This window comes from Bufo gargarizans, chromosome 2 (genome assembly GCF_014858855.1).
Source record: "Bufo gargarizans isolate SCDJY-AF-19 chromosome 2, ASM1485885v1, whole genome shotgun sequence".
NCBI classification, from domain to species: domain Eukaryota; kingdom Metazoa; phylum Chordata; class Amphibia; order Anura; family Bufonidae; genus Bufo; species Bufo gargarizans.
The window spans coordinates 714,212,584-714,238,744 of NC_058081.1; the positions used below are offsets into that span (position 1 = coordinate 714,212,584).

Consider the following 26,161-nt stretch of genomic DNA (forward strand, 5'->3'; position numbering starts at 1 on the left):
ACACGCCTGTTGTGTCGGCCGTTCCATGCATTGGGGACCGCAATTGAGGTCCCCAATGCACGGACCGGACACATTCCATTTAAATGGGTCCGTGGTCTGTCCGCACCGCAAAAAAATATGACATGTCATATTTATTTGTGGTGAGGAACAATTGAAAGAAACACCACGGAAGCACTCCGTAGTGCTTCCGGTGTTCCGTTCCGTATCTTCGGAATTGCGGACCCATGAGGCCATACGGATACGAAATGCACACAGAGTAATTTCCGTTTTTATTGCGGCCCCATTAAAATGAATGGTATATAGTTTATTAACCCCTCGTGGGCTGTCCTAGTGTGTAATAATATAAGGCTACTTTCACACTTGCGTTCAGAGCGGATCCGCCCAGACGGATCCACTCATATAATGCAGACGATGGGATCCGTTCAGAACGGATCCGTCTGCATTATATTGTAGAAAAAATTCTAAGTGTGAAAGTAGCCGCAGACGGATCCGTCCAGACTTTACACTGAAAGTCAATGGGGGACGGATCCGTTTGAAAATTGAGCCATATAGTGTCAACTTCAAACGGATCCGTCCCCATTGACCTACATTGTAAGTCTGGACGGATCCGCACTGCCTCCGCACGGCCAGGCGGACACCCGAACGCTGCAAGCAGCGATCAGGTGTCTCCGCCTGCTGAGCGGAGCGGAGGACAAACGGTGCCAGACTGATGCATTCTGAGCGGATCCGTATCCACTCAGAATGCATTAGGGCTGGACGGATCCGTTCGGGGCCGCTTGTGAGAGCCTTTAAACGGAACTCACAAGCGGAGCCCCGAACGCAAGTGTGAAAGTAGCCTAATACTGTTCCGTGTTTTTTTTTTTTTGCGAAACCATTCATTTTAATGGGGCCGCAAAAAAAAAAAAAACGGAGCGGACACGGACAAAAAGTGAGCCCTTAGTCAATGGAGCAGAACAGTATTATATTATTACACACTAGGACAGCCCACGAGGGGTTAATAAACTATATACAAATTAGGCCTCTTGCACACGACCGTATGGCTTTTTCAGTATTTTGCGTTCCACAAAAAAACGATCTGCAAAAAAAACGGATGACATCTGTGTGCATTCCTTTTTTTGCAGAACGGAAAAGCTGGCCCCAGATAGAACAGCACTATCCTTGTCCGTTATGCAGTCAATAATAGGACATGTTCTATCTTTGAACGGAAATGGAAGGCATACCAAGTACCTTCCGTTTTTTTTTTTGTAGATCTATTGAAGTGAATGGTTCCGTATACGGAACGGAAAAAAATAAATAAAAAACTTTCGTGTGCAAGAGGCCTTACATTGCCAGGAATGACCCTGCTCCTAGTGGTCACCGGCGGTATTGCAATTTCAGTGGTCCGTCACTCTCCAGTTGTTGCAAAACTACAGCTCTCAGTAAGGTCTGGCGTCTGCAGGGCATGCTGGAAGTTGTAGTTCCGCAGCAGCTGGAGAGGTTTTGCTGCTGTTTTCGTGGGAAGATGGGGGGCAGCCTAAAGACTCTTATAAATGTGAATTGATGCAACTTTTTGTGTTACCGTTTCCTGCCCCAGGTGGAAGCTTCCAGGACCCCAGAAGACAAGCACCTGAGCAAGATGCAGAACCAAGGTTACGAAAACCCAACCTACAGATACCTTGAAGAGAACAACTGAGCGTCCAGGCTGGGTTTTATTATTTTGGGGCAAGGGGGAGGGGGCTTTACTTTAGGGGAGGTACTATTGGGGGTGAGGTGGGGGACACGGGTATACAGGGAATAATTACTAAATTGGGAGCGACTGAAACGGCGGATTACCTGTTCCTCCCCCCAAGAACGATGTTGCAAGATAGGAGAACCGTCCACCCGAATTCCGTCCGGTAACGCGTTGAGCACAACAGGTTAACGTTCTCGTCTCTCGCCCCTGTAAATGCACTTAAATTATTTATGACTGAGAAGGGAAAAGAGACTGTTCAGCATTAACCTATGGTTGTGGGAGACATCTCAGCTATAGCGCCCTCCTCCTCCCCCCCCCCAGCCCTAATATCCATCGCAGAGACCAGCATTGCATTGCAGCAAACCCCAGGGGTCAGTGTGGTTCATCGGCGTCCAGCTGTTTCACAACATCCCCCCCTCTATAATTTATTTACTTTCGACACGTCCGCGGTGGGGTCCTTGCACGCCAATATCATAGCAACCCGCCACAGGTAATAATTATCCATGTATTGACCACAACCCCTTTTTCCCATTGACTGATGGTCCAGTGTTTCAAGACTTTAATCATTTTTTATTTTTTTTTATCAATAATTAATTTGCATTTAAAGGGCAACTCCATAAAAAGGAAGCAGTCTACTGGTAGTTGCAGCAGTAATCAGTGTCCCTACATACGGCATGGATGTTTTTCTGTCAGCTCCCCGTGTTGTCAAAATGTTTGGAACGTCAGTGACCACTACATTTCTGGAGGTGGTCACAGACACGCCCACAACTAGTACTTCAGTTCTACATAGCTATAGGTGAGATGAATGGGGGGCCACCATTAAAAGATAACTCTAGAAAACAGCATTGTTTGCTTCTGCAGTTACAAATGTGCCAGCCGTGATGATCAATGCATGTATGATGGAGTTCCCCTTTAAATTTTAGGAAAGCCTAGGAGTGGATTCAACCACTGGCCCCCTGTTGGTCACGAGATCAAAATGGCTGCCTCTACCATAGGCAGTGGCCCCCCCTTTTCCTATAGGCCACTTTCTGCCCGATTTAGTTTATTACGCTCCCATCTGGCCACGTGTCTTAGAGTGTGGAGATAGGTGTTGTATATACATCTGTACATACGCATTTTAGCCCTTTTTTTGTTTGTTTTCATTCTGGCTCCATCTACGCCTTTCCCATGATACGACTACTTTACGAGACTAGATTTTAGTTGTCAGTGTTGTAAAAATTTGCATCTGACTACGTTCTTAACCGCGTGACTCTAGACATTAACCATAGGCATTAGGGGAACGCCTGTCAGCTCACGTACCAGTGGTCACTACACCAAAAACATTTCCCATTGTATTTTTCATAGAAGTCAGCCAAGTCAGGCCCACAATATTTTATTAATTCCCCCAGCCAGCGGGACTTGTAAAAGGTAACTATACTTACCCGCTCCCCTACACTGTCCCAAATTTTTGGGTCCCAGGATCCCTTCAATCCACTTCCAGTCCCCGCATTTAAACTTCCTGTATGGACAGGGTCACATGCGCCACTGCAGCCAATGACTGGCCTCAGCAGTGGTGTCCTGCTTGAGAACGTCAACACTGATGCCAGTCATTAGCTGTAATGGCACATGTGATCCCGTCCATACTGAATATTTACGTGCCAGAAGTGCAGTGAAGGAGTCGGAAACTAGCAGCAGGTAGGTATAGTTGCCTAAAAAAAATAAGAAAAATGGACAACCCCTTTAAGAACAGGCGACTTCCAGTAATGTTATTTCGCTACCGAATCCGTTTGGAACTGAATTAGTAGTGCAAAATTTCGGCATAAACTATCCAACGTAGACAAGTCCTAAAAAACGCAGTTGATCTAGGAGTTTCGGCATCATGATCACGCCATTTGTAAAATCACCCGTGTGGATCAGGCCTAGGGTCGCAGTTAATGATTTTGCTTCCTAATCCTGTCCCTAACGCTACGAGCGTCATGTATATTGTAGAATTCGCAACTAGCGACCCGATCGATCTGCCCCATGCCCATCGACCACCGTAAAAAAGTGAGACGAAAGCGCGATAGAGCTATTCCGTACGGCAGGCGCATTGCAAGCCGCCAAAACAGGAGGGATCATTTGCTCGCCATCTTACAAAGCACGTGCGGTAAATGGTTCTTGTAAATACAGTCATGGAAATTTCCAAAGTGAAAAGTCGAGGCCTGTAAATCCTAATCAGTGCATGTTAATTACTGTGCTCGTTAACATGTCAATGACCAGGAGCAGAGGGCCTCAATGAGTCAAAACCTAGGGGCAACCAATCAGCTAGTTCATTTTATTGTCTTCGGCTGCCCTTGAAAATGTAAGTTGAAATCTGATTGGAGCAGAAGTTCCCTAGCAACCAATCAGATTACTTGTTTCGTTTTTCAGTGTGGGGGAAAAAGGCAGTAATCTGAGTGAAGAGGCAGTATCCAATGGGATTGTAGGTCTCATGTTTCTAGGGCAGGATTGAAAATGAAAGAAGTGATCTGATTGGATGCATTGAACCACCACTATAGGCTGTTGCCTGAACTAGGTTTGGAACATAGGGCCCAGTGCGCCTGGCAGGGTCACCGTTGTGTATTCAGGGTGAACATAGGGGCCACTACGTTCGCCAGTGTGACATGACGACTGCTGAATATAATCACGATGATACAATTTTGCTGTATTTTCAACTCTCACCATCAATAAATATTAACTTAAGATAATAAAGGATTTGTGAAAGTGATATCAATATGGAGGGAAAATTGGGTAATAAGTGGTACTGTGCCGTGTCCATATATACAGAATAGGATCAGATACTGAGGATTACACCCAGTATACAGGACAGGAGAAGTGGTACTGTGCAGTGTCCGTATATACAGAATAAGAGAAGATACTGAGGATTACACCCAGTATACAGGACAGGAGAAGTGGTACTGTGCAGTGTCCATATATACAGAATAGGATCAGATACTGAGGAACTCTTTTTAATTTTATACAAAAATACAAAAAGGTTGCCATAAAATTTCCAAACAAGATATAAAACAGTATATACACTTACCCTACTGGCCCAGCTACATGCATACTATCTCATTCATACCTACTAAAAAGAGAAAATGAAACCTAGCCTAACGTAAACATCTGATCCGGCTGAACCCTGACTATATGCAAATTTATACAAATTGTTTCTAACAGAAAATGACAACTTGTCACAAGAAACAAACCTATACTAACCCTACTAATCTATCTATCCCATCACCTTCACCCAGGGCCAACCTCCGCCTCTTGTCCCTCCATGAGGCCAGCCCTTCCTCCACCACCCACACCCAGCCCCTCGCCTCATGTCCTCCTATGTCCGCATAGTCCAGGGCTGGATGCAGGCCTCCCCACACGAAAAAAGAATATGAACCCCCCCCCCCCCCCCCCCCCATCCCACCCAACCTAACTACACCCCACTTACCCTATCATACAATATATACATCTTATAACAACCATATCAATCTATACAAACCAATATTAAAATCCACCCGAAGGCCCAAGTTCAGTCATTTGCAAACCTTTCTTCAAAAACTCATCTTAAATACAAAACAAAAACCTAATGTGAAAGCCTCAGCCCAACACCAGGAAAAGTGCTACTGAGGCTAAGGCACATCAAAGGTGAAGCCTCTCCAGAGGTAAGAGACCCCATCCGTACCCACCTTCTCGCACTCAAGAGAGCGAACCTTCGCCAGGTCACCTAGAATGTTCCTACACACCTCTTCCACAGGGAGGACTTTCTGCTGTGTTGAAACTAAACACCGTGCGTTCCATGTGAAGTACCTGACCACTATGTTAACTACAAAAGCTGTGCATGGGTCCCTTCTTCCCAAACCTTTAAATGCTGCATAAGCCCATTCCACATAGGAGAGGTTGGCTAGCCTAGGCCAGCCAATGGATGCGCCCACCCATTTGTATACCTCTGTATTAAAGGGATACTGAAGCAGGAAGTGCTCCATACTTTCCAGTATGTCGCCACACTCCTCCCGGGGACAACCCCTTTCATCAGAGTTCCTATACCTCAAGTTGCCCCTTACATACAGCTTCCCGTGAAAGCAGCGCCAAGCCAAGTCCCAAAACTTCAAGGGGATCCTTGCCGAATTTAACAACTGTAAACCCCTGTCTAGATCCCGGCTTGGGCAATCCCTAAGGGCCAGGGGCTTTTGGAAGTGGGTCAACAAGACCCTCTCGTCAAGGGATCTCCTTGACTGGGTCTTGATTTCCCTCACTCCCAAACCCCACCGGTGGATCACCTTCAGAATCGGGGTGACATAAGCCGGAAGATATCCGTGAGGTGTACGCAAATTCTGTTGTCTCCCACTCCTGGAAGAAAGGCCGAAACCAACCCCTGCAAGAGACTACCCACGGAGGAGCCCTCTCTTTCCAGAGGTTTGCCAGGTTGATATTAACAAAGGTGTTCACGAGGAACACCACTGGGTTGACCATACCCAACCCCCCTAATCTCCTCGTACGGTAAGTCACCTCTCTCTTGACTAGGTTCAGCCTATTCCCCCATAACAGTTGAAAGAACAGACTGTAAACCCGAGTCCAGAGAGGTTCTGGCAAGACACATACACTGGCCAAATAGATAAGCAAAGGGAGAAGGTAAGTCTTGATCAGGTTCACCCTTTCCCTGAGGGTCAAAGACCAACCCTTCCACTGGTCAACCTTCTGAGCGGCGATCGTGAGCCTGCTGTCCCAATTTTGGGTGGGATAATCCCCATGGCCGAAGTGAACGCCTAGGACTTTGGCTGACGACTGGGGCTCTGGGAGGGTGTCCGGGAGACCGAAAGATGGATCATCCTGACTCCCGCCAACGGTCCCCGATCAATCCTCCTAATAAAAGGATCAATCGCAAACACGTATAAGAGCGGGCTCAATGGACAACCCTGGCGGACTCCAGACCCGACCTCAAAAGGGCTGCCAGACCAACCGTTCACCAGCGGGAAACTCTCTGCCCCTGCATACAAGATCTTTAACCAATCGACAAACCCCCCCCGGCAGGCCATATTTCAGAAGGACTGCCCAGAGGTACTCGTGGTCAACCCGATCAAAAGCCTTTGCCTGATCTAAAGCCAGCATGTACCCCTTCCAGTTACCCACCCTACTCTGCTCCACTGCCTCTCGGACACCGAGCACAGCACTAAACGTGCTTCGGCCTGGAACTGAGCAATGTTGGGTCTCCGAAAGGAGCCGGGGCGCAAACTGCACCAACCGTTTAAACAGTATCTTGGCCAGGATCTTTCTGTCCGTATTGAGAAGCGCTATGGGACGCCAATTTTCAATACGGCTCGGATCTTTACCCTTTGATATAAGGATCAGAGCTGACCTCCTCATTGACTTCGGCAGAGCACCCGAGGAAAGGCACTCATTGAATACCTTAGTCAAGAGGGGAACCAAGGAGTCCTTAAAGGTCTTATAAAACTCGGATGTTAAGCCATCCGGGCCTGGCGACTTCTTTAGGGCAAGCCCTTCGATCGCCAGGCTGACTTCCTCTTCTCTGATTTCTTCTATCAAAACGCCAAGAGAGAGGTCTACTCTTGACTCAGGGATGGTTTCAGCCAGGAAAGCCGAAATCCTGTCCCGATTCAGATCCTTCTTCCTCAAGAGGCACGAGTAGAAGGACTTGACGATTTCCAAGATCCCTGATCTGGACCTATCCAGAGATCCCATACCATCGACCAGTCCCGTCACCAACTTACTTTTCACTGATATCTTACAGTTTCTGTAAGGGTCGGGCGAGCGGTACTTCCCGAAATCCCTCTCAAAAACCAAAGATGCGTGCCTATCGTACTGGCACCTCTTAAGCAAAGATTTCACCCTGGAGATATCCTATCGGCTACCTCCAGTCGAGACCAGTTGTTCGAGTTTCCTCCTCAGACCCTGATACAAGCGGTACCTGTCCAGGGACCTGAGGCTCGAGAGCTGGCGGAAGAATTTTGCCACCTAATCTTTGAATATCTCCCACCACTCAGACTTAGTGTCACAAAGATCCAGCAACTCTACCCGACTCTGAAGGAAGTCCTTAAAGGATTGTCTCACCTCTGCTTCCTCCACGAGGGCCGAATTTAGCTTCCAATAGCCTCTTCCCATTTGGGGGATTCTGCAACATTCAAAGAGAACATAATCATACAGTGATCAGAGAATTCCACCTCTAAAGGTGAAAAAGTAGTCTCCTCCTTTAAATAAAACCTGTCTATTCTAGACCTAATCTGACTACCTCTATAATAAGTGAAACCACCGTGGCCTGGGGTGTGACTAATGTGGACATCCACTAGGCGAGCCTCGCTAGCTATGCTATTCAGGGATACACTATCATAAGCCAGCCGATTTCTGGCGCCTCCCCGGTCTTGGGACCTTGTGACTGTATTAAAGTCCCCTCCAAAGACCACCTGCCAACTCTTAAAAAGGAAAGGTTTGATCCTCATAAAGAGACGCTTCCGATCCCACCTGGTTTGGGGACCATAGATGTTTATCAGGCGAAGCTCTTGACCCTTCATGAGGACATCTAAAATCAAACACCTCCCCATTTCTAACTCAATCACTCGTCGGCTTTCTACTGGTGCGGTAAAAAGAACCGCCACTCCGCTATACGGCTCAGCCGCAAGAGACCAATATGATGGACCACGCCTCCACTCCTTTTTTGCTTTATACACAGCCGCCAAATCTGGCAGCCTGGTCTCTTGCAAAAATAAAATGTCAGCTTCAACCCGGCTGAGAAAATCAAAGGCTAGCCGCATCCAATTTAAAGGGACTCTGTCACCAGTTTCTAACCCCCCCTTTTAAAACTATTGTTCTCTCCATGGTGCCCTTGTCATTACAAAGCTGTTGTTATAAGATAAATCCGCCGTGTAGTTTTGATAAAAATCGCTTTTATCTAACCTGTCAATCTTCTGGATAAGGTGCCCTTTCTGAAGGTCTGAATCTGCCGCTCACCGCCGCCGCCGTTGGTGCCCAGCTCCTCCCATGATCCTTTCAGCGCCACCTCGATGTAATGAAATCCGCCTCCGGCTCTCCTCAGTGCCCCCTCCTCCTTTTCAAAGATCCCGCGTGTGCGCACAGGCCTGTGCCTGATGCGCCCGTGCGGACTTTTAGATTCTGCCTCGTTGAGCGAAGTGCGAGGCAGAATCTAAAAGTCCGCACGGGCGCATCAGGCACAGGCCTGTGCGCACGCGCGGGATCTTTGAAAAGCAGGAGGGGGCACTGAGGAGAGCCGGAGGCGGATTTCATTACATCGAGGTGGCGCTGAAAGGATCATGGGAGGAGCTGGGTACCAACGGCGGCGGCGGAGAGCGGCAGATTCAGACCTTCAGAAACGCCCTGGGCACCTTATCCAGAAGATTGACAGGTTAGATAAAAGCGATTTTTATCAAAACTACACGGCGGATTTATCTTATAACAACAGCTTTGTAATGACAAGGGCACCATGGAGAGAACAATAGTTTTAAAAGGGGGGGGTTAGAAACTGGTGACAGAGTCCCTTTAATACTGGCGACATTAATGGTCGCCAGCGTCAACGGAGTGAGTGCCGCCATACAGAGTGATTAAGTTAGACGGCCTTCTTCCTTCCCTTCCCCTTCTTGTTCTTTTTCTTACCCCTCTTGGGGCTACCCCCTAAGGTGGCACGATCTCTTTTGAGAGAGACAGTGGTGTCCATCTCATTAGTCACCACCGCCTCCCCCTTCGCACCACCCTTGTCATTCCCATTACCAGCGTCTGGACCCGCCCCACCTCCCGAGGACCTTGCATCCTCACCGGAGGGAGGCGCGGGCCCTTCCAGAGGCTCCTTCTCTTGCCCCTCCGGCTCCCCACCTTCAACCTCCTCCCCGGAAGAAGAGATCTCATCCAAGGTGAGGTACCGGTTGGAAAGATCCAGGGGAAGAGAGTCAGGATTAGAGAGGTCCAGGGGGGAGCTGGCTTTGCCTTCCACAGGCACTCTAGCCGGGCTAGATTTTTTTTTGGTCAGACGTTTCCTTCTTGTTCTTTTAGACTCTGTCTCACTCTCCTCTGTTGCACTCTCGTAGCAAGAGGACAGAGTCACCTTGGAACGGTCTAGTCTCCTGAGTTCCTCATTCACCTCGATATCCCCCAGGGTCTCATCTCTAGGAGGAGCATTCTCTTGGGAGGGCACAGGCATCACCCCAGGAGGGGGTTCCACCTGCCCCCTCTCCATTTGACGCCTCTCCCTCAGTCTCTGCTGGGACGGGCTTTCTTTTCTCTTCATCGACCCCACTGCCCTGTCGCCTTCGCCAGCATTCGCCTCGGCAGTGGGGGCCTCCCGGCTCGCCTCTGCGCGTGCACGAGCCACGTTGGCGACAGAGCGAGGGCAACGACTGAACGGGTGCCCTAGCTCACCACACAGGTTGCATCTAATCTGCCCACAAGATGCAGCTAGATGGCCTTCACCCCCGCACAACGCGCACCTCTGCACTCGGCAGCTGGCGCTGAAGTGCGAAGGGCTGCCGCACTTGTAACACGGCTTAGGCTGCCCCCTGTAGAACACCATGATCCTATCCCTGAATGTTTCAACTTAATCTGAAACGTCCAGGCACCCGACCAGATGCCAAACTCATCCAGGTTCTTGCTAGGAAGACCCTGGACGTCCCCGTACCTGCTCAACCAGGTCAAGATGTCAACACAAGAAAGTGACTCATTACGGGTCAGAACGGTCACTTTCTTGACCTCATTCTGGCGGGTTATCGCTTGCACAAAAAACCCCTGCCAGTCCGGCTGGTCTTTTGCCAGCTCATACCCAGACCAGAAAAGTTCAAGACCCTCTGGCCGGGCAAAACTGACATCAAACTCCCGGGTGCCATACGGATGTATCAGGGCAAAGATGTCACATGCCCTGATGCCCATCTGAAAAAGAAGCTCTGCCACCCTCTTCCTGGTAGGGCACGCTTCATTGCCTCTCCATTTCAGACAGACAACATTCCGTCTGGCTGACCCAGGGCCGGTTGTGGGTGAGGACCAGGTGGTCTCGCCCCCGCCTTGCTCTCGGAAGGCACGCAGGCCATGCCTGTCTATACAGAAGGATAGATCCACCTGCTGCCCCCCTACTGTAATGGAATTCTCCCCTCTCCTAAGAGCCTCTAGAAGTTGCCGCTGCAAGTTACCGTCACCAGACATTGGTAATGGGGAGGACAATGGGGACCGCCCCTCCCCCCCTGCGCCGGCGACCACACCAGCATAACTTCTGCCAGGCGTAACCGACGCAGGAGGGGCAACCGGACCGGGCCCATCCCCACCCCCACCCCCCCAGACCTATCTACAGCAGGTGCCACTCCAGACCCCTCTGAATGGGCTACATGAGGCGCACCGGCCACTTGTACAGTGGCCGGCCGACCTCCAACATTCACCCCTCCATCAGGGCCCGGGGCAACACCACTAACATAAACCGTATTCACACAAGTGACCACTTCTTCAGTGGCCACTACCGCACTCTCCCCTCCCCCCACACACACTGCTGGGCCAGAGGGGACAGAGGTCACTTTATTTGTTTTGTCCATCATTTCCTTGCTGGACACATTGTTAACAGTCTTTCCTGTTTTTTCAGGCCGGCGGGCTGTAGAACCACTGGTCCCAGCCACGCCGGCCTTATCCACTTGACGGACAGCACAGGAGGGAGGGGCGGTGCGCACCACACTCGCACCAGGACCGCCCCCTTCCTCTCTGCCTACACACACGCTGCTCTGAGCCCCTTTGTGGATAGCCGAAGCCCCACCCCCTCCACCCCTGACCACTCCCACTGTGCCTCCAGTCCCTGCCGCCACAACAATACCAGCGGAAGGGACCGAAGCAGAGCAGACTGGAACCCCGGCAAGGACTTGGGCACACAACTTGGGAGGGGCGGAGGCAGCCACCTCGCACCCTCCCCCTGCAACTCCGGATCGGGACACCGCTGTACCCGCGGCCGCACCCCCTCCACCCACAGCCACCCCCACCACCCCTGCCCCCCTCCGTCATGCCAAAACCAACAGGGGGGACTGCAGGGCGCACGGGAGCGGCGAAGCAGACCGGGGCAGAGGACGCAGACCCCAGGACAGGGATCCCGGCAACGACCTCTGCAAGGGGGGCAGTGGCAGCCACATCGCCCCGCCGCACCTCCACCCGGCACCTGTCCAGTGCCCCAGCAGAGGCGGGCGGAGCCATTCCGACCACCAACCATGCCCCCCTCGCCACTCGCCCCGGGAGCCTTCCTGTCTGGCCCCTCCTGCTTCTCCTCACCGCCCCTGTTACCGCAAACAGGGACGGCGTCCTGCACCATCTTTACCACGTCTGTCTCCCCACTCCTACGCACCGGTCCCACAGCAGAGACCGGGCCAGGGAGGATGGTGGGGTTCGTGCCCTGAGCTGGCTTTGCAGCTGGCCCAGGGCACGCAGGGAGGGTCACATAGACATACCTCACCTCTGGCTTTAATGTCTTTGTTTTTCTTTTCTTTCCCACCGGCTCATCTTCAGGTAGTTCGTCACCAAAACAAATGTCGTCACAAATTTTGGGGGACTCCAGGTGGCGTATTTCAGCCATAAGCTGCCCCCCAACTCCGCTGCTCTCAGTGAAGTCTATTTCTTCATCGGAACTAGTGGGGGGCAGGCATACCTGCTCTGCGGTGATGCCAGTTTCCGCAGGTTGCCCCCCCCATGTCCGACTCTTCCTCCTCACTAGAGGAGTCATCTTCCTGCTGTTTCTGGTTTCCAGCCATTTCATTAAACCTTTGATCGTTCATGAGCTTTTCCTTAAAGGGGCCACTGTTTTCCAGAATGGCCCCCATTCTTTCCTGCAGCTCTTTAACAATTTCTTTTAAGCTTTTTATTTTTCTTGATATTTCCGGCCTGTTTTTTCTGGCCGCTTTGTCCACCTTCCCCCTCTCAAGCCTTAGTTTCTCCCTCACCATCTTGAGGGTCCTATTCGCCTCCTCGAACTCCCGGAGGTAGGCCGTGATCCGGGAGCTGTAAACGGCGATTAGTTCCCGGGGCTTCATGTTGCCCCAGTCAGCCTCAACCGGAACCGGCCCATCCCCAGGAGCACTCCGCGTACCTCTTGGAGGGCTACTGTCTGCCCTCCTGGAACCGCCGGCGATGGACACGGCTTCACCTCCGGGGGCTGCAGGGGCCGCTGCACCACGACTCCTGCTGGATCTTCTGACCCCCGGGGCGGAAGATGGAACTGAGGCCGGTAGCTCACCTCCCCTACCTCCCGCCGGCCTACCCCGGGAAGAAGGATCCTGGGTCTTGAGTCGCTTCATAGCCCAGGACCCCACCACCTCCCTGGGGAGAGAGAGGCAGGGCCTGGGTTGGGATAGATGGAACAATCCCTGGAAGTCTAATTGCAATCAGCAGGAGCTCCTCCAGACACAACCACACCCGACCACTGACTCCTGCACACTGAGAATTACACCCAGTATACAGGACAGGAGAAGTGGTACTGTGCAGTGTCCATATATACAGAATAAGGCCTCATGCACACAACCGTTTTTTTATCCGTGGGTCTTGATTTTTGGAGGATCCACGGACATGAAAAATGAAAAAAAAAAAATATCTAAGTCACGTTTGTCATTGAAATGATAGGAAAAAACGGACACGGATGACAATCTTGTGTGCATCCTTGTTTTTTCACGGACCCATTGACTTGAATGGGTCCGTGAACCGTTGGCCGTGAAAAAAATAGGACAGGTCGTATTTTTTTCACGGCCAGGAAAAACAGATCACGGATGCGGCTGCCAAACCGTGCATTTTCCGATTTTTCCACGGACCCATTGAAAGTCAATGGGTCCGTGAAAAAAAAAAACGGAAAACGGCACAACGGCCACGGATGCACACAACGGTCGTGTGCACGAGGCCTAAGGGCAGATACTGAGGATTACACCCAGTATACAGGAGAAGTGGTACTACTACTGTGCATTACAATTGCAATTTTGTTTGCTTGGGCAAACTACCGTATATCCAGCCAAAAGAAAGAAGTATTCAAAGAGGTATCTCCCAGAGAAAGAGAACCATATGGATACAATGTCCGACTAACTTTAAAACACAAGGTAAAAAAGCCAAGGTCTATATCCATCCCAGACAGGCCAGAAGTGCTCTGACCATCCTCCATGCTTTTTACTGCAGCTCTGCTTGTTCAAATTGGCACAAGCTTGTTCAGACACACTATGCATACATTTAACCCTTCATCACAAAAGCCAAGTCACCTGACCCTAAATTTTTTTGAATAAACATTCAGCTTTATTCATAATATAACAAAAAAATAATAAAAAAAATTATAGAGCAAGAAGGTTGGCTTCATTAAATTGTCCGTTCTCAGCCGGAGTCCAAGTCATCTGTACAAGGGGGGAGTATATGAAACATCACGTGATCAATTTACATAAAAAAAAAAAAAAAAAAAAAAAGTGAATTAGATGACCCGTATAATAAAATGGAGGCCACACCCATTCTCTAATATTAACTGTACATATCTGATGGGCAATAATACTTTAATACAGAATCACCCACAATGGAGGAAACGGTTACAAGCTGCGATTCGCAGGAAATGACCAAGTCGCGTGTATCTTCATGACCCAAATCCCTGTGGTAATCCTCCTGTGTTCTTGCTGCTGCAGTTTCTGGATCCGGCTCACATGGTAAAGTAGTGATACATCGTCGCAAACATGACCAGCATCTGTGGAGAGACAAGGGCGGTTATAAGGCAGCAGATGGCGCCGGAAATGTAGACGAGGTCATCATACTGTCAACACTTGTTCCCTCACAGTCATGATGGTTCACAGAAGCACAGCCATTGCGCAATTTTTTTATTGAGGTACTCTTAGAATTCATGGAGAAAAGGTGACAAAAGTTTACAGTAGGCTGTAAAGCAAGTTTGAGGACTTGTTGTTGAAAGTCCCCTAGGAGTGGTTAACTATCGCGCTGCCATCTAGTGGCCAATGTGAAAACTGCATGGTTTAAAAAAAAAAAAAAAAAAATCTATAGGCAAAGATCCATTTTCTACACCTTTAAATCATCCATCCAAACTTTCCTCCACAGTTCAGCTTACCGTCCACATGAGAATAGCAAATCCAAACCAGGAGATTCCCCACGTGTAGCTGTCGATCGCATGCCCAATGTGCTGAAAGCACCCCTGAAATATTAATAGGGCAACCGTTACATATCAAGATCACAACATCTGCTGGTACACTACACCAGTCACATCCAGAGCTGCATTTACAATTCTGCATGCCACTATTTGGAATTCTTCAGCTCTTAAATGATGGACTTAGCTTATGCCTCTTAGGCGTTATTGGGTCCATCATATCTATACTGGACTAAGCTCCTATACCCAATAGGAGCAGACTACACGTCAAAGCCACCGGTGCCATTTGTACGTGGGACCTTGGACAATAGTCAGAGTCTAGAAAACCCTCGGCTTGACAAGAGTATGTATACCCAGGTAGCCATTCCCGCCGAACCCCCATATTATGCATTCTCGGGCCAGCCAAGTGGGCATGTGTTTGGGATGGGAAGATGAGAATAAGCCGCTCTGAACCATCTAAAAGAAAAGGATTGGGCATGCTGAAATCCCACAGCCCAATTGTGATCCCATTACCTCAGTATTCAAGTAGTCTGGCAGTCCAACGCGGCAGCCATTCTGGTTCAGGATCTGGAAATTGCTGTCCCTTTTACAGCACCATAACGGCCACGGGTAAACACCCTCTTTATATTGGTCGCGAAAAACGGAGTGGTAATTAATCCAGTCCAGGGGTCCGTCCACTCCGCAGCACTGCCTCTGCCAAAGACAAGTCGAGTTTTAATACTGAAGAATATCATCTTAAAAGGGAACTTGTCTTCCGGTGTATCCGGTCTGAACCACAGCCAGCATGACATCTCCCCATGGATTCCCTCATCAACGAGAGCTGGTAGTTTACTCTGAAATGTAGCATAGCCCTTAAAAAACCAACCGGACACAGGGAGAAGAGTCCAGGCACAGGGTGAAGAGTCCTGTGTTGTTCTTGATCGACAGGTCTCTCCCTTTTATGCAAACAGAGAGAGACTTGACAATCAAGCCAAGAAGGACAGAAAGACAGACACACAGAGGACTCTTCTCTCCAAGCCTGGACTCTTCTCACCACGACCAGCTTGTTTTTTTTAAACTACCATTTCTGATCTTACTCCAGGGCACTTTTGATTAAGACGGACATACCAAATGTAAGCCTTAATAAATTCCTTCCAATATTTTTAAAACAAGGTGGATACAGGCAGAAGACTCCGGGTACAAGAGGAAGAGTCCTCTGCCCTCTTCCCACCCTTTGTGGCTTGATTGACTAGTCTCTCCCTGTTTGAATATAGAAAGAGACTGGTCAGTCAACCCAAGCAACACGGGGAGAGCAATACTTCTCCTCGTGCCCAGCTTGCTTTTAAAACAATGGCGGTAACTAATGTAACTGTTCTTAATTAATTACCTCCATCATTGTAAACACAAGCTTATGAGGGGAAGAGTCCAGGCATGAGGAGTCCACTCTGTTGCTGTCCCCACCCTGCTAGGCTCGATTAAGAAGTCTCTTCAAATCAAGATAACAAGAATGGAGAGAACCTACACAGAGGACTCTTCTCTCCAAGCCTGGACTCTTCTCCCCGTACCCAACCCATTGGTAAAAAATTGGAAAGGATTTACTAAGACTAGCGCTTCATACGTCAGTCACATGTGTGCTGGAGTAAGATGCACAACATTTATCAAGATCTAAAATTTGAAACACCAAAAAAATATATGTTTCAAAAACAGGCTGGGCATGAGCAGAAGAGTCCGCTGCGGGACTGCTCTTAACCCTTCTTTGCATATAGGTAGAGACCTGTCAATCAAACCAAGCAGGGTGGGAAGAGCTACACAGCGGACTCTTCTCCTCACGCCCAGAATGATGGAGCCAATTTATTGACCAATTTATTAAGGATGGATACATTAGTGTTCTTAAAATCTGGTACCAGCACACTTCTGATTAAGAAGCACAAGGGCAGTTTTTGGTGTTAAATTAAACTATGCTAAATCCGCCAGTGCATGGGAGGCCTCACCTCCACCCATTTATTTTTTTAAGTGGCAGGTGGAATAATATAATAATAATAATAATAATAATAATAATAATAAATATTTTAAAATAAAAACCCACCATGTGTCACAATTTTCACCAGACTTTGGTCAAATTGGAGACCGGGGACCAGGAGTTCTGCCACCAATCAGTAAGAGTGGTTGCGTGTGGTATTTTGCCTAGTGGAGCCCCTTTATGGCCAGGACCCAGGTGGGGCTGCCGACCCTGGGTGCACTAGATCACTGAATCATAGGTCTGCCATACTGTGCACAGTTCACATCGGGGGCTTATAGTACGGACAACTACACTGCATGTCATCATGAGTGAAATAAAGGGGTTCAAAGCAGAGGGCCCCTTTAAAATAGGGCTGTTTTTACACTTACTTCCATCATGATTCTTTTCCAAAAGTTGGTGATCTCGATGCCTTGGGAGGTGTTGCCCGCAAAATTGGCCAACATTTGGTTCTTGATGACATTGGAGTTTATCATCTGCATGGGGGGGGGGGGGGGGGGGGGAAATCATAAATTATGGTTGGAAATCTAACAACATAGAAATGGCCGCAAATAGGATTCCTGCAACTTACGTAATCCCGATGTGTGAACGATGTAATACAAGAAGCACATTCGAAAATGTACACGATCATCATCAGCACCAGGTACTGCGGGGGAGGAGATAAAGAGATCAAACCAGCATCATGCAGAGATCTGATTGGCTGTAGTAAAAGGCCCAAAGCATGAGGCTGCACTACTGAGAGAATCTGATCACCTAGTCTCCTTCTCCACATCAATGTCCCCTACATATCCACACGTACGGAGGCCCTTTAGAATCCAGGTATTTATATCCTTTTTTTTTTTTTTTTATGTATTTTATACCCAAAATGCCTTTTATAATGGTCTTAAAATCTGAGATCATGATGCTTTGCAGCAGTGCGGGGCCTCCAACACAGCTAGAACAATGCCTTCCACAGAGTGGAGCAGAAATGGTTTCTTAACCAGGAGGATGATCTCTGTTGGACATCAGTCAGTACAGGTAAATGCCCACCCCACCGCCCTTTCTTCTTCTCCCACCATAACCTGGCTATTCCTTATATTGCCACCACCTCCATAGACCTTGAGCTTACCACCATGAACATTGTCCGACTGCCCTTCACTGCAGCCATGATTCCGTAACTTCCCAGAAGAAAGAAGGAGAATCCGCAAAATATTCCGATCCAGCCCCCAGCAAAGACGTCATCTTTTCCTGTTACCCCCAAAACTGGATAAACGTAGTAAGGATCAGTGGTGGCCCAGATGGTTTCAGCAAACAGGGCCAAGCCACAGAGCTGCATACAAATGGAGGACAAGGTCAAGATCACATCTAGACTCAGGGCAAGAAATAAATAGCACAGCAATGGAATAAATACAGAGAAAAACCTATGAACTGGTAGGAGCACGCTCACTGGAAATAGCATTATAGTAGTTATATTCTTGTACATAGGAGGCAGTATTATAGTAGTTATATTCTTGTACATAGGAGCAGTGTTATAGTAGTTATATTCTTGTACATAGGAGCAGTATTATAGTAGTTATATTCTTGTACATAGGAGGCAGTATTATAGTAGTTATATTCTTGTACATAGGGGGCAGTATTATAGTAGTTATATTCTTGTACATAGGAGCAGTGTTATAGTAGTTATATTCTTGTACATAGGAGCAGTATTATAGTAGTTATATTCTTGTACATAGGAGGCAGTATTATAGTAGTTATATTCTTGTACATAGGGGGCAGTATTATAGTAGTTATATTCTTGTACATAGGAGCAGTATTATAGTAGTTATATTCTTGTACATAGGAGCAGTATTATAGTAGTTATATTCTTGTACATAGGAGGCAGTATTATAGTACATATATTCTTGTACATAGGAGGCAGTATTATAGCAGTTATATTCTTGTATATAGGAGCAGTATTATAGTAGTAATATTCTTGTACATAGGAGCAGTATTATAGTAGTTATATTCTTGTACATAGGAGGCAGTATTATAGTAGATATATTCTTGTACATAGGAAGCAGTATAAAAGTGAAAGACAAATGCTGAAGAAATATGCCAGATGTCAGAAATATGTCAGATATTTTGCTAAAAGGGGGAGGGGGGGAAATTGTATTCTTGAAGGTTTCCTACATTAAAAACAAACATTCAGGTCTGGCCGCTCCCATGCATCTCTACGAGCTTGGACTCACCAGTAAAGCAACATTCCACATTTATTTCTGGGGCTCCGAATGGTGCAGGTTGCAGGGTTTATAGAAATGGATATACAGTTGCAAGAAAAAGTATGTGAACCCTTTGGAATGATATGGATTTCTGCACAAATTGGTCATAAAGTGTGATCTGATCTTCATCTAAGTCACAACAATAGATAATCACAGTCTGCTTAAACCAGGCATGCTCCACCTGCGACCCTCCAGCTGTTGCAAAACTACAACTCCCATCATTCCCTGACAGCCTACAGCTATCATCCTACTGAAGGGCATAGTGGGAGTTGTAGTTTTACAACAGCTGGAGGGCCACAGGTTGAGCATGCCTGGCTTAAACTAATAACACAAATAATTAAATGTTACCATGTTTTTATTGAACACCCCATGTAAACGTTTCCTGTAGTTGCAGATCAGATGTGCACAACGGTCAGGAGTAATTCTTGACCATTCCTCTTTACAGAACTGTTTCAGTTCAGCAATATTCTTGGGATGTCTGGTGTGAATCGCTTTCTTGAGGTCATGCCACAGCATCTCAATCGGGTTGAGGTCAGGACTCTGACTGGGCCACTCCAGAAGGCGTATTTTCTTCTGTTTAAGACATTCTGTTGTTGATTTACTTCTATGCTTTGGGTCGTTGTCCTGTTGCAACACCCATCTTCTGTTGAGCTTCAGCTGGTGGACAGATGGCCTTAAGTTCTCCTGCAAAATGTCTTGATAAACTTGGGAATTCTTTTTTCCTTCGATGATAGCAATCCGTCCAGGCCCTGACGCAGCAAAGCAGCCCCAAACCATGATGCCCCCCCCACCATACTTCACAGTTGGGATGAGGTTTTGATGTTGGTGTGCTGTGCCTCTTTTTCTCCACACAGTGTTGTGCGTTTCTTCCAAACAACTCAACTTTGGTTTCATCTGTCCACAGAATATTTTGCCAGTACTGCTGTGGAACATCCAGGTGCTCTTGTGCAAACTGTAAACGTGCAGCAATGTTTTTTTTGGACAGAAGTGGCTTCCTCTGTGGTATCCTCCCATGAAATCCATTCTTGTTTAGTGTTTTACGTATCGTAGATTCGCTGACAGGGATGTTAGCATATGCCAGAGACTTTTGTGAGTCTTTAGCTGACACTCTAGGATTTTTCTTCACCTCATTGAGCAGTCTGCGCTGTGCTCTTGCAGTCATCTTTACAGGACGGCCTCTCCTAGGGAGAGTAGCAGCAGTGCTGAACTTTCTCCATTTATAGACAATTTGTCTTACCGTGGACTGATGAACAGCAAGGCTTTTGGAGATACTTTTATAACCCTTTCCAGCTTTATGCAAGTCAACAATTCATAATCGTAGGTCTTCTGAGAGCTCTTTTGTGGGAGGCATCATTCACATCAGGCAATGCTTCTTGTGAAAAGCAAACCCAGAACTGGTGTGTGTTTTTATAGGGCAGGGCAGCATGTAACCAACACCTCCAATCTCATCTCATTGATTGGACTCCAGTTGGCTGACACCTCACTCCAATTAGCTCTTGGAGATGTCATTAGTCTAGGGGTTCACATACTTTTTCCACCTGCACTGTGAATGTTTACATGGTGTGTGCAATAAAAACATGGTAACATTTAATTCTTTGTGTTATTAGTTAAGCAGACTGTGATTGTCTATTGTTGTGACTTAGATGAAGATCAGGTCACATTTTATGACCAATTTGTGCAGAAATCCATATTATTCCAAAGGGTTCACATACTTTTTCTTGTAACTCTATAAAGGTGTAGCACCCTTTTAATAGTACAAGCGTTATTTCAGCAAAGAATGAAGGTGGTACATGGGCATAAAGGATTTGTCTCTGCAGCTGAAGACCATGTCTTAACCTCACAGCATAAAGATTATTACCCCCATCTGTCTCATCAGTAATGATGATGATGGTGGTGGTGCTTCGGGCTGTTTAAAAGACCCTCATGCTCCAGTTAACCTGCAGGAGATTCTGAATATATCTATGCCAAACCTTCTCACTAGGCCTCTACTCACCAAAATCACGACATTGCCAAAGATGATGACTGGCACAAGGCCACTGCTACCCTTGCCTGACATCTTGGGACGTCACCTGTAATAGATACAACCGATTACATTAGTTTGTCTTTTGTCAGGATCAGGAACAATTTGGCGCCTTTCTGAACCATAATGAAGTCATTTACACAGAAGGCTATAAAAAAAAAGTCACAAGACCCCGTTTTGTGACTTTTTAAACGCCTGTAAAACAAAAATTTTATCGCATGGGAGTTTCTACGCCATCGGGGGGTGGCAAGGGCTAGGCCAGGGTCAGAATATAGACCCTGGCAAATTCACCAACACCTGAAAACAAGCATAAATGATGACAAAAAACTACTCCAGTCCAGTATTTTTCACTCCAGGCGCAGAGACTGGCGGAGGACACAGCTAATTTATGATTCACAAATTAGGTGAATCCTCTGGCACCACAGGGGGGGGGCAGATAAACGGCTCCCAATGTCAGTAAATCTGCCCCATTTTGTCTACGGATTCTGAATTCTCTCTGCCTGCAGCCACCACTAGGGGGAGCTTCCTGCATTACTAAGTTCAGTATGCAATAAGCTCCAGAGCTCCCTCTAGTGGTGGCTGCAGGCAGGCAGAAGCCCATCATGTCATTTTAGGTCTATTCAGGGGATTCGGAGGTTTGTATCAGGAAGTGAGATAGAAATATGTTGAACACTGTATCAGCCCAGGATTCACTTAAAAACCTAATGCCACAAAGTCTTCTACCTTTCATCTAACACCACGATAGGGAGATATGTGAAATTGTCTGATTGCAGCTAAGATCGGTTTCCAATTTTTTATTTTTTTGCACCAGTTTTGATCCATCTTCACCAATCCCCATTTTATGTATGTTACCCGCCCGAGGCCAAGAGCTTGTTACATTTGTATTCAGATTAAACAATCATCTGTGAAATAAATGACTGATACATTGTAACAAATCACTGCTGGTGGTGACCGGCCCTGTGTATGTACGCACTGTCAGCTCGCACTTTTTTCTGCACGGATGAGGTCACTATGAGTAGGTTAAATACATTCCAGAAGGCTTTGTTCAGACTTAGGCTACTTTCACATTAGCGTTTTTTTGCGGATCAGTCATGGATCTGCAAAAACGCCTCCGTTATAATAATACAACCGCATGCATCCGTCATGAATGGATCCAGTTGCATTAGGTCTTCTACAGCCATGACGGATCCGTCTTGAACACCATTGAAAGTCAGTGGGGGACGGATCCATTTTTTATTGTGTCAGAGAAAACGGATCCGTCCCTATTGACTTACATTGTGTGCCGATTGGCTCCGCTTCATCAGGCGGACAGCAAAACGCTGCAGGCGGCCTCCAGAGCGGAACGGAGACTGAACGGAGGCAAACTGACGCATTCTGAGCGGATCCTTATCCATTCAGAATGCATTAGGGCAAAACTTATCCGTTTTGGACGCTTGTGAGATCCCTGAACGGATCTCAGAAACGGAAAGCCAAAACGCCAGTGTGAGAGTAGCCTTAGGTGTGTTCAGGTGGCGCAGTTAAAACTGTATAAAAAACAAGGTCCTCAGTCAGGTCGCACCAGTTTTTCTAGATTCATCAAAACTGCATTTTTTTTTTTTTTTGCCTCTCTGTTTTCCCCGTTCTGTCCGAATACACAAATCCACTGGAAACCTGTAGCAAACCCGAGAACACGTAGGCTCCGCAATGAGGGCACAACTACACCGCAACAATTTGTCGCACCAATGTCGCGCGACAAATTTTATAATTATAGTCTATGGTGTCGTGCTGCGATGCGACAGTTGCAGAAAAATCCATCTCGTCGCAGTATGTCGCAGTGCGACACAATAGACCATTATTATAAAAAAATGTTGCGCAACAAATGTCGTCGTGTAGACCTAGCCAAATTCTGCAACGTATCCACGACCGCAGATTTCAAATTGTGCTGCATGTAATTGTGGCAAAATCTACCTAGGAATAAATGGAGGCGCGAATGTGAACGTGGCCTACAACGCGCATCAAAACAGTATTGTGCAGTATTACAAAGAACACAATACGGATACTCCGCTCCAGCCGGGTGTGGCCCTCACATACTAATGTAAGACTAGGCTTCCTGACAAACAGACCCAACAAGATTCCACTCAGGTACAGATATAGCAGAGCTGAACTTATCACACAGGACCAGCGACATTATCTGTACACAAGGTTATCACTGTGTTATCTGTGGTGTTACATAGGACTGCAGGTAACATCTACTACATTATCTGTACACAAGGTTATCACTGTTATCTGTGGTGTTACATAGGACTGCAGGTGACATCTACTACATGATCTGTACTCAGAGAGTTAATACAGATAACTGTTATCTACTGCAGTCGGTCTAGCGTCAAAGAGTTAAATGACAAATTCAGCTCTGCTACATGAGAAGAGAGCAGATCCTAGCAAAACCCCATCGCCCACAGAGCGGAATCTAACCAGACGCTCATGTAAATGATATGCTCTTGTGAACTACAAGTCCCAGCACTACCTTAATAGCCTCACCCTGCCTTAATGCCAAACCTTCTATTACACAAGGCAACAACCATTCAAATCCGACGGATAACGAGAATCCGTAAGAACGATCGCCGCTTGTAAATGAGCCCACAATAAGAAAACTGCTCTCCGGCAACAGGCCGCAAATCATAACATACAATGGTTATACAATTCCCCAGTACTTTCTGTAGAAATGCGATCACAAGAGCTCTGCTTGCTGTCATAGAACAGGAACCTTCACCGTTTGCTTCAGGCGGCTACCAATCTTCCCTGGTCATGTAATGGATGCACAGTGCACCTGCGTGTTCATCTCATGAGCTGCAGACCATCAGCCAGTCGACAGGCGATTGCAGTTGCCATGGCGTTCATCCAGATAAGGGCTCATTCACACGACCGAGGTTTGGTTCCGCATCCGAGCCAAATTTTTTTTTGCGCCTTGGGTACGGACCCATTCACTTCAATGCGGACAGCACACGTTGCTCCGTTCCGTGGCCCCGCAAAATACGGCACGTTCGTGTGAACAAGCCCTAATGCGAATATTTGCTGCACCGCCATTATCTGCCTCGAATATTGGTTTACATCCATTGATTAAAGAGATCAGTCTTCGCCCTGTGACACCCGCAGCTCACTGTAAGGTGCCGCACTGCGCCAACCCTTCCATCTGCGTGTCTGTCAAATAATCAGTTCAACAGGTGAACACAGCAGCCGCGGCATACACCCAGACAGCGCTAATAGTTGCTGCAGACATGGGGGGCTGCACCGCACAAATATTGGAGGTTATTTACGAAAACAACAGCTTTTTTTACCGCTTTTTGTTACCCCTCTGCGCTGTTGTAGTGAGCGCTTCGTCATAAATCAGGCGGATCTGCAGCGTCGGACGCCAGGAGTATAAACTACTCCACTCCCTAAGGGCTCATGCACACGGCTGTTGTTGTTTTGCGGTCCGTTTTTTCACTGATCCGTTGTTCTGTTTCTGAGGCTTTTTTTCCCCTCTGATTTAAGTCCTCCTCCGTTCCGTTATTGCACAGAACATATCCGTATGGCTTCCGTATTTGATCCTTTTTTTTGCGGATCGGAAACAGTAACTTATTCATCACCAAACACATGAGCATTATGGGCTGGGCATTTCTACAGTATGGATCCGCAAAATACTGATATGTTCCGTGTGCGTTCCGTATTTTTTGAGGACCCATTGACTTGAATGGGGCCTCGGACCGTGATTTGTGGACAATAATAGGACATGCGCTACTTTTTTGCAGAACGGCCATATGGAAAAGGAATGCACACAGTAACTTCCGCAGTTTCTACAGCCCCATTGAAGTGAATGGTTCTGCATACGGTCCGCAAAAAAAAAAAAAAAAAAATATATAAAAAAAAAAAAAAAACACACACGAAACTGAAGCAGAAAGAAAATACGTCCGTGTGCACGAGCCCTAAGAGGAGTCGTTTTATGCCCGTTTTTAGTGAATGTGTCAGGAAAACGTTCCGGCCCCTGTCACTCCCTTACCACACCCAAATGATGAATACGGCGCAAAATATTGTACAAGCATTTAAAAAGCTGCAAAAAAGGAGCAGGCAACCTTTTTTGTTACGCGTGTAACAGGTGTTGCACGCTTCGTTAATGACCCCCGTTGACTGGTCTGCAACCCATAGTGTTGAGAATTTTAGAACCTGTAAATGACCACACATTGGGAGTTGTAGTTTCACAAGCCCAAAAAAACACAAAAAAAGATAAAATAGGCATAATAAAAAAGTACCGGCTTTGCCCACGTAATAGAGCCCTCAACCATGAAAGGACTGTGGGATGTACTCACCTGCAGCCACAGCCCAGCGTCAGGTGTGTGGAGCGCAGGCAGCACTGCTTACATCTGAGGTGGGTCCACTCAGGTCTTGTGTCTTATGGGGTGCAGAAGACACAGGAAGGAGGAGACAGGAGCTGCCGCGTCTTCCCTCCCCACTCCTCCACCTGTGCACCAGTTCCCCGGCTCCAGACTGGTTTTCCTCTACTGTTGGGGTCAGTGCGATGTTTACAGAGAAGCTGAAGTCAAACTGGTTTGTGGGGAAACAAAGAATGTCAGTCAGATGCTAAAAAGCGAGACAAGGACGAAACTCAACCAGCATGGCGGGCGGTTTGCAAAAATATTCAATCCCTTTTGAGCTCTCAGTCCCCGTCCCCCCAATCCCTTGTTATGATATGGCTGCAGTGGTTGAATCAGTGGGATTGGACCCCCCGGAGGTCCAGTATGTGCCATGACAACCTATGATAGGTGTCGGTCCAAGCCATGGGTGAGGTTAGAATGACTAGACTTGCGCCATTGTCTTTTGGCGGTCAGGCCCGTTTTCTTGATGACCTCCTTCATCACCATGGCAGCAGTGACGTACACAGAGAAGTAAGGGCCCCATAGCAAGGGTCAAACCAGGGCCCCCACACAGGACAGAAGGGTTTCCGCCTAAACCCCGCCATTTTTCCACTGCCTCATTTACTAAACGTTGTTCCTTTAGAGCAGGCATCCTCAAACTGCGGCCCTCCAGCTGTTGAAAAGCTACAACTCCCAGCATGCACTGACAGCCTACAGCTATCAACCTACAGCAGGGCATGGTGGGAGTTGTA

The 26,161-nt window shown here is 47.6% G+C and overlaps 2 protein-coding genes across 2 annotated transcripts in view; one reads left to right on the plus strand and one right to left on the minus strand.

The window, feature by feature from the left end:
* APLP1 (amyloid beta precursor like protein 1) overlaps positions 1–4,420 on the plus strand; it is a 52,260-nt gene extending 47,840 nt beyond the window's left edge. The window contains 1 exon segment of the mRNA XM_044282586.1: positions 1,574–4,420. Within this exon segment, the coding sequence (XP_044138521.1) occupies positions 1,574–1,672 (99 nt within the window). The 3' untranslated portion in view covers positions 1,673–4,420.
* Positions 4,421–14,336: 9,916 nt separating this feature from the next.
* Positions 14,337–21,078, minus strand: UPK1A (uroplakin 1A). Its single transcript, XM_044277724.1, has 7 exons — positions 21,016–21,078; positions 17,894–18,094; positions 17,357–17,431; positions 17,157–17,261; positions 15,303–15,482; positions 14,754–14,837; positions 14,337–14,381 (listed from the first exon to the last, which is right to left on the minus strand). Exons 1-7 carry the CDS (start codon positions 21,076–21,078, stop codon positions 14,337–14,339), a joined length of 753 nt encoding a protein of 250 aa, XP_044133659.1.
* Positions 21,079–26,161: the final 5,083 nt, after the last annotated feature.